This window comes from Aythya ferina (genome assembly GCF_964211825.1).
Source record: "Aythya ferina genome assembly, chromosome: 1".
Taxonomy (NCBI): Eukaryota; Metazoa; Chordata; class Aves; order Anseriformes; family Anatidae; genus Aythya; species Aythya ferina.
The window spans coordinates 92,877,963-92,900,676 of NC_140296.1; the positions used below are offsets into that span (position 1 = coordinate 92,877,963).

The window sequence follows — 22,714 nt, forward strand, 5'->3', positions numbered from 1 at the left end:
AGCTACTAGCTGTGCCTGGGTTAGACATTGCGTTTGTGTTCTGTCCTTGATTTTGTCTGTCACATTTAATGAGCTGCTCGAGTGAAGATGGAATGGCGTAGAAGCTACAGAAAGCCCCTCAAGAAGTTGATGTACAGGCTCGCTTAGCCAAGGAAGGTGGTGTAATTCTCCTCTCAAACAGCTGAGCGTAATGACTGTGAAAAGGCAGAAGTTTCTGACTGGAAAAGTTTCCTGTGGGGAGGTTTTAAGCTGAGCACGCAAACCATCTTTGTGGCCGTGGACAAGATAACATGTCTGTGACAGAATGAGGGCCTTCTCTTTCTCAGAGCGGTAATCCAGAACCAAAATTGGAAATTGTGGGGCTCCTAAATCTCATAGCATCCCGATCCCTGCAGTTGAGATGAAAACAGCATTCACTGCGTTGCTGCCTCAGGGTATACTTGTTTCTTGTGCAAACTTTTAAAGATTTTTATTGCTTACATGGTACTGATACATGTTTCTTGGCCTCGAGTAACTTGTTCTTTCTTGAAGTAGATGCTAAACGCAGTAAAACTGATTTCTGTCCAGAGGAAAACCAATCAGGCCCGTAACATCGGGAGTTTTACACATGCACACGATACAGTCAGGCTTGGGGAAGGTGGAGAAGAACTTCTTCTGCTGGACTGTATGAACTTCCTTCTGAAATCATGGCCATTCATCATCCCTTTTACCACAGGAGGGGCTCTCCTGTCTCGCACAGAGAGATGGGGAAGAAGGGCTGATCTGGAGGAGTAACAGCAAGTCTGTGTGTGAAGCACAAATCTGTGTGGTGACAGGAACAATACCGAAACATCTCAAGGCAAGAGGACAGCCTGAGTGACAAGGAGAGGCATCCTGATTCTCCTTGAACTGAAGTAGCTTTTGCTGAAAGGAGAGAAGCTGAAATTCTGCAGCTCTGTCCAGAGGAACTGCAGAGTCAAGATAGAGAGGGGAAAGGCAGAGCAGGAGGGCAGGACTTTGGTAGCTGTGAGCACACATGTTCGGGCACTTCAGTTACGTGGAAAAATATTTGTCTTACTCTGACTGTAATGTTTCTTCAGTCTTGTTCCTTCTTGTTTGCCTCGAACAGTGTTTTAGGGTAATTTTACTAATAACTTTAGAGGAAGGGCTGGGAGCCACTGCTGGATAGAAGATCCTCAAAGTGCACGGAGAGATGCCTTGCTGGTGGTGGAGTGTCTGTCCATGGGGAGATGCTGGTGTGATAAGGCACTTTGGTCTTGCTGGTGGAAGAGTCCTGGTGTCTTTGTGCCACTGCTTCACCTTACCCTTCTACTGCAAGAGTACGAGGTCTTGCTTGTCCAGCTACAAGATAGCAAAGGCGAGGAGCTGGAGCATAACCCCTCTGGGAATCCAGAGTTAGCCAGCCACAGCTGCTGTGCAGTGGTACAAGGTCTTCATTTTAAAAGAAATTTTGTTATAGAAACTACAGGTTTTCTAGCCTCCATTGAAAGTGAAAGGTTGGTGACCAGGCATGTCCTTTGTGTGGAAGGGTGGGAAAGAGAGATGAGGAAGATAAGTGAAGTTGGAGAGCAATTTACCAGTCCAGATGCTACTGTTTTCTCATGAAAATCTACTCTCCTTCTTTCTCTGTTAACCAGATAGGGGTGCTTTGCCTGACCTTCCCTTTACCTGCTGGCAAATGCATTTTGTCTCTAGCTAGAGCTTTGCAGGATATGAATGAGCTGGGGTTTTTGGTGGTTGCTCTTCACTGGCTCAGAGAAAGGGAATTTGAGGAAGCAGGCTGGATGGGGCCATGGTGGAAGAAGAACACAGCACAGGAAGCTTCGGTATTTTTATTTATGTTGCTATTCTGGAGCAAATGGCCTATATATTTCTGCTCAGGTCTATCAAAAGAATCTGCTACGTTTCTAAAGAAATGTCACTTGCGAAGAGAAGTGGCAGTTGCGGTCTCTTGCTAGTAGGCAGCATCTTAGATGAAAACAGAACCTCTTTCTCTTCAAGTTTTTACCAAGAATTCTACTTTCTCGGTGTTCTTACTCTGTAAACCATCGTGCTGCTCCAGGTACTCCAGTTTTTGTGTGATATATGTAATTTTCCATCAACAAACAGGGAAACACTCCTTTTTGTGATTGGACTCAAACAGGCTCCTGTGCCTGACGACCACAGTTTCTTTCTCAAAAGTAAGGAGAGAAAGGGAATATTTGCTGGGTGACATTGGCAGAAAATAAAAAGCCCAAATGCTAGCAGTACATGCTCCTAAGCTACTGGTACAAATATTAGCAGATGATTTTGGCATATCTCAACAGGGTAGAGAAAGAAAAGTAGAAGTTCCGCCACTTGGATCATGTTTCCATCTTCTACTTGAAAGTGAAAACAAAAGCAAAAAGTTGCACATGAACACATCTACGCATTCTTCTACCACGCTTTTGTTTGTTTTATTTAAAGCAGTAGTCAGCTGTGTACCTGGTAACCCTGTCTCTTAGATGTCCAGAAGCTCCAGACGAATGGCCCTGCACCACATGTGCAGCAGGTCCAACTTGTTCTGAATGCATGAACTTCCCATGCATGTGTGGGTCAGATGTGTATGGGTGGTAAACCACCGTGCTTAGGATATGCAAGTGTCAGCAGTATTTGCATCAGACCTGTCCTTTTTCTCTTCTCTGCTCTCCATAAAGAGGAAGGACCTGTCATTTTCTGTCATCTTTAAGGAAAAAAACATGCTAATCCATCCTCATTGTGAATGAATTGAGTGATTCTGTGTTTTGACTCAACTACAAGTAAAATGAGCAGTTAGGGGTTTTGGTCTTGTTAGCTATAAAAAACGCTTAAAACTCTTTTCTGTTATGTCCTAATTGTGGCTGCTTATGGTGATTATATGGGATTAAGGGACATAAATCAGCTTTGAGGGAATTTAGGTTTTGGGAAAGAAGAGAGGTGAGGGAAGCAGATTTTTCCCACTTCCCACCTAGAGTTTGCAGAAGACAAACCTGAAAAGGCAAATCTCGATGCTCATGGGTGTGGTTGTGATAGTTATTTGTCCTGTCCACTCCCTCCCCCTGCTCCTTTGTAATTTCTCCCTTAATGGATGTGCTCAGAAGCCCTTGATGGTGCTCTGGTGCTTCTTACAACGTATCCAATAGAGCCCTGGGAAATGGGCTGTGTATTTAAGGAGAGACTGATAAGAATCTTCCTTAGGTACGTGATTCATTTTAAACCTTCAGCTTTAGTTCCAGTGCTTGTAAGTGCAGCAGTAAGTGCACAAACATAATTCACTGGCGTATGTGCAGAGTCTCCCTCAAACAAATCTTGCAGCAAATGATTTGTGCATCACATTAACCTGGTTAACTTGGCCTGAATCCATCCGAGGAGCATTTAACTCACCTTTCCAGTGGTGGAGCTGTGGGACAGTAACCACAGAGGAACTGCGATGAGCAGCTGTCTTCAACCAGCAGAGGCTGCAACTTTGCAAAGTGAACTTCTCCCCCTGGCTTAATGCATGACTTTTGACTTCTGTACCTGGGGGCTTCCTCTGCTGCCAGGTGCTTTCTGCATGTTCGTGGGACTTTGAGCACCAGCTCAAAACCTCAATTACTTTCAAGAGGGAGAGGGAAAAACAACAACAAAAAACCATTCTGTGTTTGTAAACTCACTGTGATAACAGGTTAAATTGCTGCTTATAAAGCTCAGGGCGTGTACTTAAGTGAGTGTATGGCATACAGGCTTGTCCCACACATTTAGCTTTACCACCAACGCTCAGTGCCTTTCTTGGTTTGGTCAAAGACTCAAACTTTTAAAGGCTTCTGCCCATCACCACCCTGGTGGTGGAATTACTCAAAATCCTCTCAGCAGCAGCATTATGCCAAAGTTTCACATTTGTAGGATACCGCTAAAATAAATCTTGCCCGGTTCATTGTAATGAGTTGAATGTTTGGTAAAAACAGCCATCCTATGATAGGATGCCTGGTTCCGGGTAGGAAAGGAGGGAGAACAAACTTGTTTGCATCCACAGTACAAAATTTAGATCTTAGAGATTCTAATGTATAGGTCTGTGAAACACAAGGAGTCTTCGTCAGGTGAGGAGTTATCTTGTGTTATATAACACAAAAGAAATTTTGGAAAATGCCAGAATTCTCAGGTATTAATCCAGAAGTGCATGTTTGAACTGCAGTGTTTGGAACTGAATGTGTAGAAGGAGGTAGGGATGTTAATGAAATTGCCTGGAAATCTTCCAGCTGCAGAACGTAGCATAATTCTGGTAGCCTAAAATCCCTCATTTTCTGAGTTGCTTTCTTGCTTTCACCATTCTTCCGAAGACTAAATTATTTTTCTCTTCCTTTGCCTCTTCCCCCTTTAATTTCTTTAGGTGGTTTCTTGTAATGTTGTGGGAGATTCCATTACGTTTGTTTTCAGTGTCTCACGTACTTCACCTGAAGCTGCAGAAAGCCAGTCATACAGTGTGAAACTGTCTCCAGTTTACTTGCAGGTAAGGCATTAAGTATTATTCTCTTTTTTTTTTTTTTTATTCTCTTGTTACATCTTATCTCCCAGTTCAGCTGAAAGATCTGAAAGATGGTATCAGGTTTTCACCTCCTGTTTGAAAAATTCATGTAAGCTCATCTGAACTCCAGTAAAACATTTAATAATGTTACAGTTCTATCTGGGGTGAGTTATAAATTCATGAATTAAGCCTCTTCTTTAGGACAACTGGATAAATAAAGCTTTGGGTAGATTGTTGAGATATGTAGAACAAAATTACCATTTATAACTGGCATATGCTCTCAAGTAACTTTTGGTTTCTTAGACTGTCGCTTTGGCACATGCTGACTCAGCAACAGGTATTCTTCCTTTGGTGAGCATCAGCGTGGAGCTTGACTTAAAATTTCTTTAAATGTTACCAGAACCCTCTCCGATAACTTCTTTCCTATCCACAGCTTCAGCTCTACGTGAAAGACAAAGGAGATGATGTCAAAGTTGAGTGGGTCCTCATTAATACCGATGAAACCAACTTTGAAATCCAGCCAACAGGGCAGGAGGTCAGTCAGTAAGTTTTATTTGTTGCAACAAATGCAAAGGTGCACTTCAGATGTGGAGGGACCTTAGACAACCTCTGCCAAATCTGCCCCAGGTGGTCACTCTGTCCCTCTGCTCAAGGAGGCAGAAAAGATGGGTCTCCAACCCTCTAATGCTTTAAATTAGCAGTAATGGTGGCTAGGGCTAAGCTATCACGTAAGGTTGGAACAACTGAAGTAAAAGTGCCTGTTCCTTTCTGCTGGCCACATTCAGCAGAAGAATGGGGCAGTTATCTATTGACAATGGTATTCTTAAACTGCTTCAGTGAAACTTGCCATGGCTCATCCATCAAAACCCCGCATCTCTGAAATCTGAGAGCGTCTCTCAGGATCACTGAAGCATTAAAGATAAACCTGCATTTGACAGACAAGTGACCTGGCAAACATTTTTCAGCCAAATACAAAGGTGTGAAGAATGTCTGTTACTAAATGCCTTCTTTTAGAGCACTTGTAAAATAATGAAAAAAATGTAAAGATGTACCCATCAAAGTAATTAAAAAATTGCCCCTTCTTTAACTTAAATAGTTTTGGAATCTGGTAACCCTGGTTCAGATACAGCTCTGAAAAAATTAAAAAAAAAAAAAAAAAAAAAGGAAATGATGGGTTATCTAGAAATATCTTGAGGCTTTCTGAATTGCACCTTATCTTAGTATATAAATTCTGTTTTTTGACACGTCCTGAAAGAGATTCTTCTGCCTTTGAATCTTCATAATTTTGGGTGGTGGCGGGGGTCACAAACATGGTGACTTTTACACCTTTCCTACACCAGTGGGTGTGTGGTTGCTTGTGTATTACGAGCTTGGTTTTCTGATTGAAAGACCTGTACTAAGTGACCCAGAATCATAATTTATTACCATAGCTTTTGTACGCAAGAATGTTAAGCTCATAACTAAAGAGAAGCAAGTCTTTTGAAGTGTGTTTTAATGGGGATTTTACTGTGCATCTAGCAGTGTAAATGATCACTTTTTGAGCAAGCATTAAGTACTTAACACGTGCGAATAACTTTGGCCCTGTCACTGACCTTCACTGGACTTCAAAACCTGCTTTTGGAGAGGTGCCTAAGTCCAGAGTTACAAAGTGGTTGCAGCGTGCTTTGCCTGTGTTTTTTAAATGAGCCTGTTAAGTTCTTACTACTTAAGGGCTTTTTTTTCCCCTTTGAAGTTTCTGTTAGCGTTTGTGGAGATGGCAACAAAGGAAGAGCTATTTAATGTATATAACAAAGAGCAACCTACCCCTTGGAAGTGCCTTCAGCTCTTAAACTTTAATGTTGGCTTTTGTGTCTCTTTTTCTTTTCCTCTTTCGGAAGAGATACTTTGTGTACAAATAAAGATCTGTAATTGCTGATGATTATCTACACAATAGTTCTGTCATCAGTCAAAAGAAGTGGATATAACGACCTATTTTCTGCTGATAAAAGCTGGATGAGCCGGAGCTACCTTTGGCAACCTGTCTGACTTGCGGGGCTTGGGTTGCTCGCGGTTCCGCTACCTTGACCTTGTGTGCTGCTTGGCCTCGAGCTAGCCACAGCAGCTCGCTGTCAGCCCCTGGCCTGTGTCAATCCCACAGTAAAACGTGTTGGATTGAACCTTTTTGCTTGGCAGTTAAGTCACTGTGACTTTGCAGGGTATGGTGTGATAGAGCATCGCTTTCCGAATAAAGATGGCTTAAAAAAAAAAGGTTGGCCGGAAAGGAAGCTCTTTAACCAAATTGTCTTGCAAATAACTATGGAAAAAAAAAAAACACACACACAGGAAATATCTACTAGTGGTATTCCAATGACAGTTGTTGCTGTTATTATTGCTAAATAACAAATACCAGGTTAGGTTGGTGGCAAAGTGAGAATTGGCTGGAATTTTACTACTTGGCAACATTCTTCGTCGAACAATGTGTAGGTAAGGGTAGGGGTGGCAAATCACCCCCAAAACAGTAAAACCAGCAAAAACAGCCAACAGTTTATCTTCTTAATAAAATATCCCTCAAAATAAAAATTAGTAAAACTGAGGCTTTCATCAGCCTAATTTTACTTCTTTCATATTTTTAAAAGTAAAAGTATTACCTGCATCTGCAGGAGTACGCTGCTGCCTCTTTCTTTGGCAGTTGTTTTGGGTACCACAGCGTGAGCAAGGCAACGCTGCAGAGGAATTAGCTGGTGCTCTTGCGGGTTTTGAACAGTAGCTGGATGTCATCAGGGGGTGGGTATGTAAGGAGGTGATGAAACAGGATTTCTGTACGCAACATTCCCGGGATTTTTATGAAACGCCCTGGATGTTTCTGTAACACTTGGGTAATTGGGAAAGGGGTGTTACTCCCGATTGGCTTGACCTGTTGTATAAGCTGCAACCATCCCTTTAGGAGATCAGAAGTAACTCTGTGTGTGTTTTCCTACTTTTAAAAAGGGGCTGAGGGTTTTAAGTGACAGACCATCACTTGACAAAGCTGGGCCTGCTTTGTTGGTGCTGCTTGCTGTGAATTGGTCACGGCATGCTTGCTGTAGATGTTCTCCCTTCTTCCAGCAGCATGTGGAAGGGCACCTTTTTTTCTTTTTCTGCTTTGTATACTTATTGCATTGCCCATCTATTCTGTATCTTCACCTGTAAGGTGCTTCCCTTTCTTTTAAAGCCTTGCTCTGCAGTAACACAGTCTCTCAATGTGATACCATGTAAGAAGAGATGGATGAGTCCTCAGATCTTTGTCTTCAACTTCAATCTTTTCTTTAGAAAACAAGCCTCATGGAGATTTCTCCTGGGCTGCCTTCAGAGCAGAGGTAGCATCATACTGCCCTTTATGTGACAGCTTCATTTGAAGATTTGCTCCCTTGTAGATAACTGAGCAGAAGAAAGCTTCCGAGTAGCGTTGACGCTGAAAGCAGGCTTCTACGTGGGCACAGGGGGAGGAGGGATGGTTCTCTGTCTAAAGAAACCTACAATTACTCCAGTGAAGCCACGCGTGTAAGCAAAATTGGTGACGTGTTCTGATGCTTCAGAGAGGAAGTGTGGAAGCAGGTGATGTTAAATGCAGGTGGCCATGAGGTTTTTGAGTAGGCAAACATATGAGTCAGTCCCATGGAGTGCCATGACTGCCTGTCCATGCAGCATGCTTTTTTTCAGCAAAGTTAAAGACCTGCAAGAGATGCTAAAATAACTTTCCAGTGCGGCCCAGGATTAGCACGTTCTCATCTGTCGCAAGCTGGCATAACTCCCATTAAATCAGTGGCACAGTGCCTATCTGCTTATCCCGTGGCCTGATCCGCTCTCCCCACAGAGTGCAAAGCAGTACAGAAACTTTAAAGCAGCATCATAAGATACAGACCGTCAATGAAACTTCTGTTTTTGTGGCTAATAGCTTTGCCTTCTTAACTCTCAGAACAGAGTGTGGCTTCATTAGCTTACATTTCTAGTTTTTCTTTAATGCTTAGTGTAGAAATTGAACTAATTATCTGCACGATCTCCTGGTACATTTTGTTGTTGGCAACAGAAACCATCTCTCTCTCTGATGAAGCTAATTTTCAGTAGCTTTGCTAGTTTAAATATACCAAGTGATATATATTTTTTTTTGCCTTAACTTGTATTCTTCTGAATTTTGAACAGCACAATTGTTTCTCCTTAGGGACAGGGAGCAGGGACATGTGCAATATCTGAAACACTCAGAGATGTTTTGAAGAACCTCTTTAGCTCAGTTTCTCCATCTGTAGTGTTGAGTACAAGGCCTACAGACATAAAGGAGATTCAGGTAAGTCCTATTCCTACCTGAATCTTTTGAGAAGTCTCTTTCTGCATTGTGCTTTTATTTACCTATTCATGACCCACAAACAAGTAAGTTTAACACCACTCAGTGATCAGAAACTGCAATGCTTGCTTTAAAACAACATAGCCTTTGGCAGTGGAGGCTTTGTGATTATAACTCCCATGTGGCTACTTGTAGATGTTACACCACATCACGTCTAATTCCCTATATTAATGTGACAGAAGCTGAACGCGTTTGCATATGCACAATCCCTCTTCTTTTGCTCGCTTTTCACAGAATGTACAGAACACGAGTGTTCTCCCTCAGGGCACTAGTCCGCCTAAACCTCCAAGGGCTCATGAACTGAAACTGCTGGTAAAGAACATTGCAGTAAACCTAGCTGATCACAGTGCTGCAGGTAAGGTAGCCCAGAGGATGCTGCGCATTTTTAAGTAGGGTGTTTGTTTTGTTTATTTCTGTGTTTGTTTTCTTCTGGCTGAAATCATTGGAAAGTTCTAGTTTACAAGCTTTGCTCAAAACAAGACGTAATAAATTGCTATGCTCTGAGAAACGGGCTTAGTCATGCTTGTACAAAAATGTGTTTTAGACTGGCTGATTATTTAGACACCTTAATCTTCATGGAAACAAATTCATCATGTTTGAAAACAAATTAAAATGAACATATTTGTAGAGCTGGTTGTTTATTTTTGGGAGTTACTTTTTATTTCTAAATAAACACACTTAGGGTGTGTACAAGGTAGTGGGGGAGGGCTCAGACCCAACTCTTCATTAACTCTTAGCAGTGGCATTGGGTTAGTTCAATATGACCTTGTTTTTACATCTGCTTTTCTTTACTTCTGAGCAATTTACTGATTTATGTAAAACTCTCCTCTTTTATGCAAACTTTCTGCAAAGGAGAGGGGTTTTTTTTGGTGGTGGTGGTAGTTTTTTTTGTTTGTTTGTTTGTTTTTTGTTTTTTTTTTCCAATACGGTACCTCTGTGGGGAGGGGAGGGGGGTACCTCTTGCAGATGGAGAATGAAACCAAAAGATCACTGCCTGGTGAAGTTGCACTGCTGGTTTAAGAAAAAAACACTGAGCCTGTCTAACAAGTATTCAAACTACTTCAAGTGCAAGCATGCTTGCATCACTGCTTGAGGCATGAGTGAGCATATTTGGGATTTTGTCAGAGGAAATGCAGACATGAGGCCCTATGATTTATGGTCGCTAACAATTCCGTAACAATCTTTTTAATGGAAGCTTGTGGCTGCTAAATTGGGAAAGGTACTAATTTTGGATAAATATATCCTGCTTGCTTTACTCCTTTTTTCAGTTAGATGTAGCAAGTTTCTGCCCCAGACTGTTGCATAATGCTGCTTTGCTCATCCTGGTTGGAAGCGACTCCTCTAAAACTTTCTGCAGGCTGTTTTTTTAAATATATATGTATATATATAGCGGTTCTGGAACTCTTTGCAGTGAAATGTCCTCTATAAATAAAGCTGTGCTGGAAACTGTAGAGTGCAGCAGGAAAACTCATTCAGAATTCATTGTTACTCTACAGTTTTGTAGTGCAAGCTAAGCATTTTCGTAGAGCTGATCATTTTGGCTGCTGTTAAAAAGTCATGAGATGAGATGCCTTTATTAGCACAGAGCACATGCTGCAAAGGATTCATTGCTGTGGGAAGGCTCGCTGAACCCTCCTTGAAAAGGAGAGGAAGAGGGGACAATTAATGCACTCTTCTTTAGGAAACTAGATACTGAGAACCAAAAATCACCGCTTGCTCTTCTAAGAGGAGATGGAGGAAATCTTGGTGGTTCCCTAGCAACTCTTGGAGCTCAGATGCTTTGGAGCTGAGAAATAAAGTTTCACAGTGGGGTTTAGCTGGTCACTTTAAATCCAGTGAAAATACTGCACAGCTGGGTAGATGCTGGCTTCTGGACATAGCTTGCTGCCGTTTGGTTATTGTTCCCTTCCCTCTTCCTGGCCTTGTCTTGGAACAATAATTAACCATCCTGTTGCAACTCTGAGACTCCCTAGGAGCATGCACTATTGCAGGCTCACCACCGCAGATACATACTGGGTTGGGGAGGGGAAAGGAGGGTTTGTCCATCCTGACCATTAAGCTCAAACATGGGTTGCCAGCAAGGTTTATAGGAGCTTGTGGCTTTCCTATGGATGTGTGAGTTCAGCCGGTGAGTAACCAGCAACAGAACTGGCCTCTGCTTATGGGCTGCATTTGGTTTTGTCTCCTTAATTTGTGCATGTAATCAAACACTGTCCTAGGTTGGTGCTATATGGCCCACAGTGCATCATCAAGGGTAAAAGGGACTTCTCCTGTTAAGGAAAAAAAAATCATTAGCTGTGAACAGCAGAGAGCATGGGGCGGAGCTGTTAAAATACCCCGCTGCAGTGTCAGTCCCTGGGTGGCTCCAGTGCAGAGCTGTTTGCACTTTTCTGCACCAGGCTGCTCAGCTCTGCTGGCAGCATGAGCAGGCAGCAGGGACATATGGCTGCTATAACAGAAAACTGCCCTGGGTTCATTAACTCAGGCTCAGCATGCTGGGAAAGCAGCTAAACTACTTACTCTCGGGTTAGCTTGGATCCCAAATAAGCTGCGTGTACGTAGTGCTTTGTCTCCTCTGATAACCTTGTCAGGCCCAAGCTGCTTCTCTGCTTGAGACGGGGCTTCTCCACAGCCCAGCCACACCACCAGTGGACAACTGAGAGCTGGTGGTGATGAATGTAAACCTGGGTTCTTCCAGAGGGCTGGAGGCAGCATATCTTCTGTTTGCTTTGCACAAAGTCATTACTGAGCTTTTCGCTGCTGCCCTTGCTATAGGGGGACCCCAAGACTGAAATGATTTCTAAGGCTGTGGAAGCCAAACAGAAGAAGTTGTTTTAAGAGTGACATGTTGAGCAAATTATTTGCACTTGGATTAGCAAATAGAAAAAAAACTACTCTGGTACACCAGTTAGTCACTGGAGTGAATTCCAAGATCAAGGTGTAGTAACTCTGCACCAGTACTCTGAAATGCCATGAACTTGTTAGAAACTGCAGTTCATAAAGCCATCATTAATTAACATGACTGTGATTGTTCCCTTGCTAGCAGAAGAAAGTTTATTTGGTGTCCAAAGAAACCGTGTGACTCTGGCCACTAGGAAATTTGGTCTGCTTTTGTAGAGCAGCTCAAAGCAACTTTACTTCCCCACCCACACCACCACCTCCTTGTTATTCACTCTGCATCCACATCCTTTCTTTTTATCTTTCTGTGCCTGCACTTCCTTGCTTCATGACAGAATTTAAAATGGGTCACCATGTTTCACACTGTATAGAAGAGTGTGTAGGACAACGGTGACCCGGTCTCAACCAGTGCCATTATTGCACATGGTTTACAAACCGAGGGGAGAAATTTATTCCGTGAGTGGGTAAGAAAGTGTTTCCAAATGGTCTGTTCAAAAGTGCAATATGTAAGGAAGGGAATTCTTCACTTTCTTTTGAGTAAGTATATCTCCTGGTGATGGAGTATTAATAACTTTTTTTTCCCCCCCTTACAGGCAGCACAAACCTTGTGTGTATAGTTCAGTTGAATGACCCTATGCAGAAGTTTTCCAGCTCTGTAGCCAAAAATGCTGCAAATCCCTTTTGGAAGGAAGAGTTTGTCTTGTAAGTAACTTACCTACAGAGAACATTTCATAGTTTTTTGTTTTGTTTTGTTTTGTTTTTTACTGGCACTATGTGAAGTTTCAAGGGAAGAACAATGTTTTGAAATATGTCCTGTCAGGTGGCCTCGGAAAAATCTGGAGCTGGTAGGGACTGCTGGATATCTAATTACCCTCTGCGTGGATATGAGATCAAATAGGTCTCTAGATCTCCCTGGCAGATATCTGGCTGTAGTTAATGACAGCAATAACAGGCAAAACAGATCACCCTGTACTCCAATTCAGTGTCAAAAAAAAAAAAATGTTAGCAAGGTTTTTAAGTCACTTTACCTTGAAAACTGCATCTGAGGAAATCTGATGTCTCTCCCTTCCCTCTCCCCCAACTGGGACATGTAAATGTGCAGACAGGTTGACTGTCTAAAAGAATTATGGCTATTATACAAAGCAGAGTGTAAAACTAGATAGTAACTAACTAGGTTGTTGTTTTTTTTGTGTAGAACATAAATGGGAATTTGGGGCAGCCTGCACAGTATTGTGTGATTTATGCAGCTTCTGTAAATAGGGTCAAAAGTGAGCAGTTCTGAAACTGTTTTAATTTCCACTTTCTGGTGGCAGAGCAGAAAATATCTGGTTGCTTCTGTGTTGTTTGAGGAGAGGAGTGGGAAGCCACAGATACGGTGATGAGTTATAGATGTGTTTCTCTAGTGGCTTTAGACAAGCACACAGGCTGAAGCAGCTTTCCAGGGAAATGGGGTAGTGATGCTGCCATGCAACATACTACAGGTGCTGCCTTTTTTTTTTTTTTTTTTCCTTCTACTGGATTATTAACGTGAGAGGCACTTGGTATGTGGTAGACTATCCATGGTTCTCTATGTAGCTTTCCTCTCCCACTTCAGTTCCATTCATAGAATCATCTAGGGTGGAAAAGACCTTTAAGATCATAGAAAAACTTGGGTTGAAAGGGAACCTTAAAGACTATCTAGTTCCAAACCATGGGCAGGGATGCCACCCACTAGAGAAGGTTGTCCAGGGCCTCATCCAGCCTGGCCTTGAACACCTCCAGGGATGGGGCATCCATAACCTCTCTCAGCAACCCGTGCCAGTGCCTCACTGCCCTCTGAATGAAGAATTTCCTCCTAACCTCTAATTTAAGTTTCCCCTCTTTTAGTTTAAAACCGTTCACCCTTGTCCTGTCTATCTGATTGAGCAAAAAGTTGCTCTCCATCTTTTTTATAAGCGCTCTCTAAGTATTGAGAGGCTGCATTGAGGTCTCCCCAGTCTTCCCTTCTTGAGGCTGAACATCCCCAGCTCTCTCAGCCTTTCTTCACAGGAGAGGTGCTCCAGCCCTCTGAGCATCTTTGTGGCCCTCCTCTGGACCTGCTCTACCAGCCCCACATCCTTCTGGTGCTGGGGGCCCCAGACCTGGACGCAGCACTCCGAGTGGGGCCTCACAAGGGCAGAGCAGAGGGGCACAATCCCCTCCCTCCACCCGCTGGCCACCCCTCTGCTGATGCAGTCCAGGATGCAGCTGGCCTTCTGGGCTGCAAGCACGCACTGCTGGCGATCATCAAGAACAAGTCCACCTGTTTTTCTTTGATGTTTTTCATCACTATCTAGTCACAGCGTGGCATTCACCATACTCATTCTTTCTCTTGTGAAGCAGAACCTCACCTTGCAAAGGTCTGAGTGAGCATTCAGCCCTGTGCCTGTCAGTGCTGAGTGCTGCCTTCCTTGAGGAGTGCTGTGCACTTCTGTGTGTTTCTCCTCAACTTCCAGGGGAAATAAGTGCGCAGATCTTTTCCTGCCTCCCCATTGCAGTTTTACTGGGCCGTGCCTACCTACTTTATGGGAGCGTGCTCTGCAAAAGCAGGAGTGTCGAGGGGAAAAGCAACACGGGTTGCTTGAAATAAAGGAAGGCACTGGGACTGGTTGTCAGAAGCTGTGCAGGACTTTGAGAACACTTGACTCCTCTGAATGCGTGCAGAAGGTGAGATGATAAGAAGTCACTGAGGTCAGCAAATTCAAATGGATGTTGCAGAACAACACTGAGAAGTCCCATCTTTCTGTGTGGCTTGGTGGAGAAATATGCCTCGTGTCTCCTCCTGCTGGCAAGCGGAGAACCAGCTAGGAAGCTCTCTTCCTACAATTCGATGACTTCATGTCTTACAGAGCCTGATTTCAGTTACGAGGATCTACAGCTTTTGTGGGAAGCCAGAGCAGGCTGCATTGTTCCCATCGCAGCTTAAGGATTAGTGTGATGCAACTTCTTCTCCACAGTAGGAGAAACAATGCGCTTTGTTAGCAGCTTTCTTTTCTGGCGTATCTCAAAGTGCTTCACTCCCTAGGTTTGTGAATCACGTCAGCCATCTGTTGGTGGAGCAGCATGTGCTCAGTGTTGTCGAACAGACACATGCCCAGCACTTTCAGACAGGAAGTTTATAAGAATAATGACCTTTCCAACTGAAAGTGCAGAGGGAGGGCAGGCAGGATGTGATTAAGTTGACTGGAATTTGGCCTTGATGCTAGGGATAATGCTGGGTTTTCCACGATGTTTGCTATTTTTCGGAAGGGCATGAGGTAAGCTTGGGGACTTTTAAAGATAAGTGATCAGGATTTGAGTGTATACTTTCTTTCACATTCATTCCCCCCTGACTTTTTTAATTCGGAAACAAAAATACCCACCAGCTTGAAGACCAGTGTCCTGACCACCATGTCAGGACTTGATTTAGCTTTGTGAGAAGAGCAGCAATGGGTAGCCTCAAGGTGCTTCTTCTCAGGTTTTGGAGGTGCAGGAGGGGATGGTAGAGGCAGGGAGAAGGTTAAAGCCTGCTGCATAGGTTATGTCCTGGAGCATCTGATGGAGCTGGAGTATCTGCAACCAAGATCACGCCAGCCTGAAGTGGAGACATGAAAAAATAAAATACATGCATGTGTTCCCTCGAGGTTTTTGGCAGAACACTTGCCAAGATGGGCGTAAAATCAAGTTTTACTACAAGACTCCTCAGTAGCTACCCAGTTCACTGTTTCACTGGAGGGAAGTTTTTGTTGTTGTTTTTTTTTAATCTCTTGTCTGTTACATCTTACAGAGTTCTACAAATGCCAGTAGTTCTGCTAATAGTACACATTAGTTCTGTCACAGAGAAACTATTTCTTCTTATCTTGCAACATCCTTCAGTCTTATTTTGGAAAAGTCATACTGACTTTTCCCACTTGAGCCTGTTGACTATTTCCTCGCTTCTCTCTTGCTTTGCAGGACGCTTTCCTGCTTTGACAAGATAATGCACAGCTTTGAATAGGCAGTTGATTGGATCTATTCCAGCATCTTAACTTAAAAATTTCAGCAATGCTCACTTCTGAACCTGCTAGGAAAAAAAAATGGCTTTCTTAGTGCTGCTGCATAGCAGTTGGACTAGGGACTATCAGCCTGAAAGGCAGTGCTGGGGAGAAGAAAAGCCTCTGACAGTTTAGGCAGTTGAACTTCTGAACCATGCTGGAGGGAACCAAACCCTGTTTTTCTGGCTGAGATTCCTTTAGTCATTCTTACTGAGGTCAAAAAGAAGCCACGCACACTGCCTGCCCAGCACCCTGGTGGGTTGGCCGTGTGGGGCTGTGCTTGGTGCAGGGCAAGGAGTTGGGACCAGAAAGAGACAGGGAATATCTACATGGGAAGGAGAATCTTTTGCATACAAAAACCTAACATAGTTTCATTTATTTTGCAGTGAACTAAGTGCCAAATCAAAAACATTGCAACTGCAAATAGTAGAAGACGGAAAGTTGGATAGTAAGTATTAAAACTGAGGCGTTTTGCATGATCACCTCATGAGCATTGCTAAATGTTGACATGAATCCTCCTTTAGTTCCACCTGGCTGTATAGCCAATATAAGAAACTGATTTGTGAACCTGTATAGAAGTTCAGGTGTCTTATGCTGACTCGTCCTGACTGTCCCATAAGCTGTACTTTCTGTAATGTAGAGAGCCCTGGAGGAGAAAACAACAGCAAAAGGGAGATCAGCCGAAAAGAGCTAGCCAAGTTTATACAAAACAGACATGTTGAGGAAGATGTGTAAGCTAAGTTTATGTTTTAAAACTCAGTAAGCCTGTCCTCAAATGTAGGTCCTAGAGTCGAAATCCACAGAAAATTGCAGTTTTTGGGCACGCTGATCCACCTGGGTCAGCCGCTGTCTAGGGACTTTCTTACTTCCTCCAGTAAGCCTAGACAGAAGAGAAATAAACTGTTAAAAAGTATCTGTCCTCCTCAGGACAGATTTAAGGTTGCAAATGAATCTTGAATCAGCCTTTGTTTCTAGGCTGTCAATAGCTGTTGGTAATCCTTATTATTTGCCCTTCTAAAGTTTTAACAGTTTCTCTGTAAGTATTTTTTGTTTCAAGTTAATCTTTCCCCTTCTTTCTCTGACTGAAGGGTAATTGTTCATCCTAACTCCTTCCTTTTCAAGCCCAAAAGACTGCCCAGCCATTACCAAGTATAAAATGCACTAATTCTGGTTGCATTGGATTAAATATAAAACTTATGGAATGAAATATTTTTGATTCTATTGTTACAGTTTACAATTAGTTTTCAGTGGCAGAGAAAAACTCACCACCAAACTATTGCACAGTGTTTATTCAGAGAAGTATTCCCTTCCAAGTGCTGAGGGTAAGGGATGGGTAGGTTTTGAGACCAGGGAGCATGTTGAGCTGTTTGCATGAGCTTTGTAAAGTTGCTCCAAAAATACGTTGCTTACCTGAGCTTTATTGAAGTGATGCCACAAGTTCATAAATTCTTCTCATAGGTACTGCTTGTCCTTTTGCTGATACACTTCTGCTTTAACTAGAAGTAGCAAGTGTATTTCACCTCTTGAATCCATTTGCTTTTTCCTTCTTACACCATGTTTCAGATATAAAACAAACAGGCAACAAATGACTATTTGTTGAAGGATTATTTGAAGGATGGGAAGTCAAATGTAAGCAAATGATTTTAAAAAAACCTCTGATGTGGATGCTGTTTTTCTGTTTGAGAGAGAGAGGGGAGATCTATATAATCAGCAAATGCATATTGTTTCTTACATAAAGTCTAGTCGTCAAGCATCTTTTGTAATGGGTCTTTCAAACAATACCAGTAGTATACCACATCCTTCTGAGAGTGTAAATATCAACCTGGTTTTAAAACAAAAAAGTCCCAGTTGATTACAATGACAATTGTCTTTCTTCTTCCCTGGCTCCACCAATGCCTTAGCTGTTCTTCTCCCAAAAATCTGAATGGAAAACTCAGAGTAGAATCATGAGAGTGGGTAATGGGAGTATAATGTAGATCTCTGTGCCCTTGGATTTTGCATAAAACTAGGATTTCATCCCTGAAATGATGCAGTAATTTTGCTAATGGTTTGTTCCAGTCTAATGTAGCTAACAAAGGGGAGGAATAAGAGAACTGACACTGAAGATCGAATTAAGAAACAATATTCTTGATGATACACCAGTTTACTAGGAACCCAAGGAGGTGTTCTCTGAAAAGAAAGATGGAAGTAACCCATTAAGGAGATTGTTCAAGAACATAATATTACTATTTCTAACTGTTTTTTTTTTTCCTCTAAGCATTCTGCTTATACAGGGGGGGAAATGGCCAGAAATAGTGGCAAGCAGGTCATGTTTCATGTATCCATTCTTTGTTGCTCAGTATTAGGCCAGACTGGGGAACAGTTGAAAAATGCAAAGAAAGCTCTGAACAAGGCACTCACTGTCCTGTGTCTTGTAATTAGCTGCTGTTCTTCCTCCTTTCCTGTCTCCTCATCCTTAAATATATTGACAGCTCAGATGAGTGCTGATTTATTTATTTATTTATTTTTAATTTATTTCTTCTAGGTTCTTTGTCCTCAAAGGCAACTGTACCTCTAGATTTGTTCAGGAAGCAACCTTCTGGCCAACAAAGCTTTGCACTGAACAGCACGGCCAGTGAGAGCAGTCCAGAGCTGGGGCCTCAGCTGGGATCCATTAGTGCAGAGGTATGGCCCGGGGATATTTTTAGGGTGGATCTTTGACTTCTGGAGGGCCTTGTGAATGCTCATCTTGTGCTGTGGACTGTCCTTCACAGTGCAGTGCAATGTGTGGCCCAATTCGAGTAGCACATTCATATTCTATGGCAACACGTCACACTGTATGTGTGCATATCAAAAGTAATAGCTGGCTATTGAATGTTCCTAGAAATGTTAAAGGAGCGCTAGCTAGGAATGTTAATGTCCTTCTTGCTTATCTGCACTGCTAAGGTGAAATATCTTTTCTCTTCCTAGTTCTTCTTTATAGAACCTAATGAGCTAAAGACCTGGCAAGTTTCTTCTCCAGTGTCAAGCACTAAGATAGAAAAGGATCGAACTGTGATGCCCTGTGGGACTGTGGTCACTACTGTAACTGCTGTGAAAACCAAACCTCGACTAGAAGGGAGATCATCTCCTCTGAGCACAGGTGAGGAAGTCCAATTCTTTCTATGTTTGCCGTTAGCATTGTCTGTGGGGAGCAGGAGAATTTGGTGCAAGGAGAGAGTGGGATGAAAGGGAAGGTGCTGGTGTCCAGATTTCTCTGATATGTTGGTGGTGGGGGGCATTTTTTTTATTCTTCAAAATCAGGTTTTTAATTTTCATGAAGCCTTGTTCTTACGAGAGGAGAGGTTAGTACTCCTTTTAGTACACGTTTTAAAGCTTTATGCTGGAGTAATAATGTAGAAGAGCTTTGTGGGTGTTTTTCCCATGTGACAAAAGTGTCAGTCTCTGAGTGCTTGCTGGTGACAGTCTTGTTGCTGTGCCTTCTAACCTCGGTATGTATTATAATCTGTGGCGAGGACTGGTGTGTCATTCTCTGACAAACTTTTTTCAGAATACCTTTGAGGAGTAGACTCAATTCTTCTTGGGATATGTATGAAAATAAAATCTCTAAACAGTCTTTGTTTGAAGTCTCACAAAGAGCTGCAGTCTCTTCAGTTCTCAAAGCAGATCTTTTGCTTAAATGGATATTGTCTAGTATATTACAGAAAATGCTTAAAAATAAATTCCTATACTTCACAGGTCTTTAGGGGGTCATGCTACCATAGAGAGCATGCATTGAGACTGCTTTCTCAAACACTTATGTTTTGAACAAGCTTTTAAATTGGTATAATTTACTCTTATTATTTTCATAGTAAGTGTCTCAAATAGTTTAAATAACCAAGAAATTTGGTCTTCAGATTCTCCTGTGAAAACTCCAGTTAAGGTCAAGATGATTGAAAAGGATTTCTCTGTTCAAGCTACCCATTCTCATGGTGCTACAGTCAGCAAAACTTTATCATCTTCAGATACAGGTAATAGAAACTTTCGAGGCTTATAATCAGAGCACGTCTCTCTAGGCTGCACATGGGATTAATGTAATCCTGTTAAAATAACAACAAACCCACATGGCTACTGCCTTTCAACAGGCACTGAGTTGTTTATGTTAGCAAGTGCTGTGGTTAGGGATATAGCAGTCTTGCAATAGAAGCCTGTTTTTAATTGGAGATTTAAATTACTAATTTTGAAAAAATAACAATGAGCTGTGGTTTGGAGAGGGGAGATGACTGCAAAAAAAAAAAAAAAAAAAAAGCCAGGCTGGCTTTTCTCTTACTTCTGAATGAAAGGCTCCTCCTTTATAAAGGCATGAGGGATACTGCACAAAATGAAAAACGTCCAAAACTTAACTCTAAGGCCATTCTGAATTCCCCTCTCTGAATAGAAGGCTTCAGGCTGGCTTGATGTAAAGCAGACCGGAACAGCAGGAACACTGAATTCTCTTCCAAACTCTGCCACTGTTGTTTTGTTTGGTGCTAATGCAAATACATAACCTTGCTGTGCCAGTTTGTTCACTTTCCTAAGTCACCTGGCATGTAGTTGAAGAGCCATTAGGTTCTTCAGAGCATCAGGTAGCATTGACGATATCTTTAATTACAAATTCACTTTGAATTCAACTCGATTTTGACTCTGTGCCCTGTGTTTTCGGGGTACAACTGTGAATCGTCAGCATATTTTTCAGGCCTTTGTGTTGTCACCATTCATTCTTCAGCTCTGTAGGCAGCAGTGATGAAAGATGTGGTCCAGTATAGCTGTAAATGGCACGTGATGTGGAGTTCAGTTTTCTTTGTACATATTTGAGCACACATGGGACAATCTGGAGACGATCTAGGCTGCACCTGGAACAGTCAGAAGGCTTGTTCAGAGATAGAGATGTACAGGCAAAAAGTCAAAAATTTGGGAAGGACTGCAAACTATGGGTTAATAACACTTGAATTTTTCCCTGTCTTTAGACAAATGTTACCACAAAGCAGGATGGTATTTACTAAGCCAATCTGGGAAGCCTTAGACTTCCAAGTTTTCTCTCATAACTTATTTTGATCTCAAAGATAAAAAGCACTTACTGGAAAACCTGTGAATGCAGCTTAGGGCACATTGAGATGGGCAGTGTTTTTCTTTTTATGGGAGTTCAGGGGAATTTCTGTGAAATATTAATACACCACAACAGGAAGAATTACTCATTAGATCAAAAGCTCAAGGAAAATGAAAGGAATACAAAGGAGCATTCAGTATGGCAATAACTTAGGTAGTATTTATTACAAACATGAAACCATAATAGCTACAAGCTCTATGGAAAAGACGCTGTGTCCTTGCCATAGTTCTAAATAATGACAACAATAAGAGTCGGTAAGTGCTTCTGATGCTGTCCTGAGCACTCAGCTCTTCCAAGGGGCTTTGCAGTGGTTATGAAGGTGGAAAAGCAGGGGTTTGTATCAAATGTGCAGGCGTGCGTGGGTGTGCATTCCACTTGTGCACACCTACTGTTAAATTCCAGAGGTATCTGAGGTACTTAGTGTGGTATTATTATTTAGGCCTCATTTTTTTGTGCTTTAATGTCACAATAACAAAGAGACACCACTCAGTTTAATCAATGCTATTCCTGACTGTATCCTTTTGTTTTTAAATCTCTTATTAAAGAGCCCACCTCCAATAATTAAATCTGTGGGTTGCTTTTTTTTTGCTTCATTAACTTTATTAGATTTGTTTGTTTCAAAGCTTGATGAATTTGATTAGTTTATATTTGCTTGTGCCCAAAGTTACTGCAGTGTAACAATGTGTTGAAATAATTAGCTGCTTTGCCTAGGTTTCTAAAAACCTTCTGTGTGTTCAAGGCACAGGTTTGTAAGTGCAACTTTTGTACCTTTTCTCAGAACAACGGGTAACATAGACTGAGAAGAATGGAAAGATGAGACCCTGTAGCTGGGTGGTGGATTGGAAAATGTTTTGTTATTCATGGTGTTTATACTATTTCTGCTAATTTCTTTGAATTTTAATTTAAGAACAATATCTTGCTCCAGTACTTCCTTTTTTTTTTTCTTCTTTCTGAAATAATTCTTTTGTTTCAGAACTGTTGGTATTGAATGGCACCGATCCTGTTGCAGAAGCAGCCATTCGACAGTTAAGCGAGTCTGCAAAGCAGAAGCTGAAGTCTCCTAGGAAGAAAAGCACCATTATCATATCAGGGGTGTCCAAGGTAGAGCAGAAAGCAACACGTTTAATTCTTAGTCTCTAGACTGTAACGTCTTTGCTCCACTGAGTACTACATGAATGTGCTTTCTGTTGTCTCCCATTCAGCAGTTTCTGCAGGATCTAGGTCTGTTCTTTTCTTACTGAAGAATTTTGAATTGAAGAAGTTTCTAATTTGTTTCAAGCTGAGCCAAATACAAGTGGGTTTACTGCAAAGTGGGTTGGTTTTTCATTCTTAATTTGACAGCTTGATTAAAACGTATGGTGTCCTTGGACAGGAGTGGGATGATTAGGAATTTGGGAAAGCCAGTTTAGGTGAGGACAAAAGATTAGTCCTTGTCTGTGTTTTGGATTTGTGAATTTGTATTTATCTGATATAGCTGTCAAGAAGTCCTTCTACAAGATGAAATACATTGATACCTATATTCTTAATAATTAAATAATAAGATTATAAATAATAAGATTATTTTCTATGCAAGCTGATACATTGTTACAGCAGCACATGTAGAAAAGTGTCCCCTTACTTATAGTGGGGCCAGTGACAGGAGTGAGGCATGTACTTAAGTCTTTTTTTTTTTTTTTCAGTCATTTGGCTTTATCAAGGCAATGTTTAGGTGAATATGGTCACCTAAATGGTCACCTGAATATGGATTCTTACTAGAATTTGACTATATGTTCCTCTCCTTTAGTGGAGATAAAGAAGCCTCACGATGGCTTTCTGATAGCCCTGAG

At 41.9% G+C, this 22,714-nt stretch overlaps 1 protein-coding gene across 3 annotated transcripts in view; it reads left to right on the forward strand.

Moving 5' to 3' along the window:
• C2CD2 (C2 calcium dependent domain containing 2) overlaps nt 1-22,714 on the forward strand; it is a 39,650-nt gene that overhangs the window by 6,679 nt on the left and 10,257 nt on the right. For 2 of the 3 annotated variants that reach the window (XM_084530784.1, XM_084530782.1), the window contains exons 3-12: nt 4,364-4,483; nt 4,932-5,033; nt 8,676-8,798; nt 9,090-9,210; nt 12,347-12,455; nt 16,171-16,232; nt 18,309-18,448; nt 18,734-18,905; nt 19,660-19,773; nt 21,862-21,989. In XM_084530784.1, coding sequence (XP_084386910.1) covers nt 4,364-4,483; nt 4,932-5,033; nt 8,676-8,798; nt 9,090-9,210; nt 12,347-12,455; nt 16,171-16,232; nt 18,309-18,448; nt 18,734-18,905; nt 19,660-19,773; nt 21,862-21,989 — 1,191 coding nt within the window. The remainder of the gene's footprint in view (nt 1-4,363; nt 4,484-4,931; nt 5,034-8,675; nt 8,799-9,089; nt 9,211-12,346; nt 12,456-16,170; nt 16,233-18,308; nt 18,449-18,733; nt 18,906-19,659; nt 19,774-21,861; nt 21,990-22,714) is intronic. The other variant, XM_084530783.1, reaches the window with a different exon arrangement.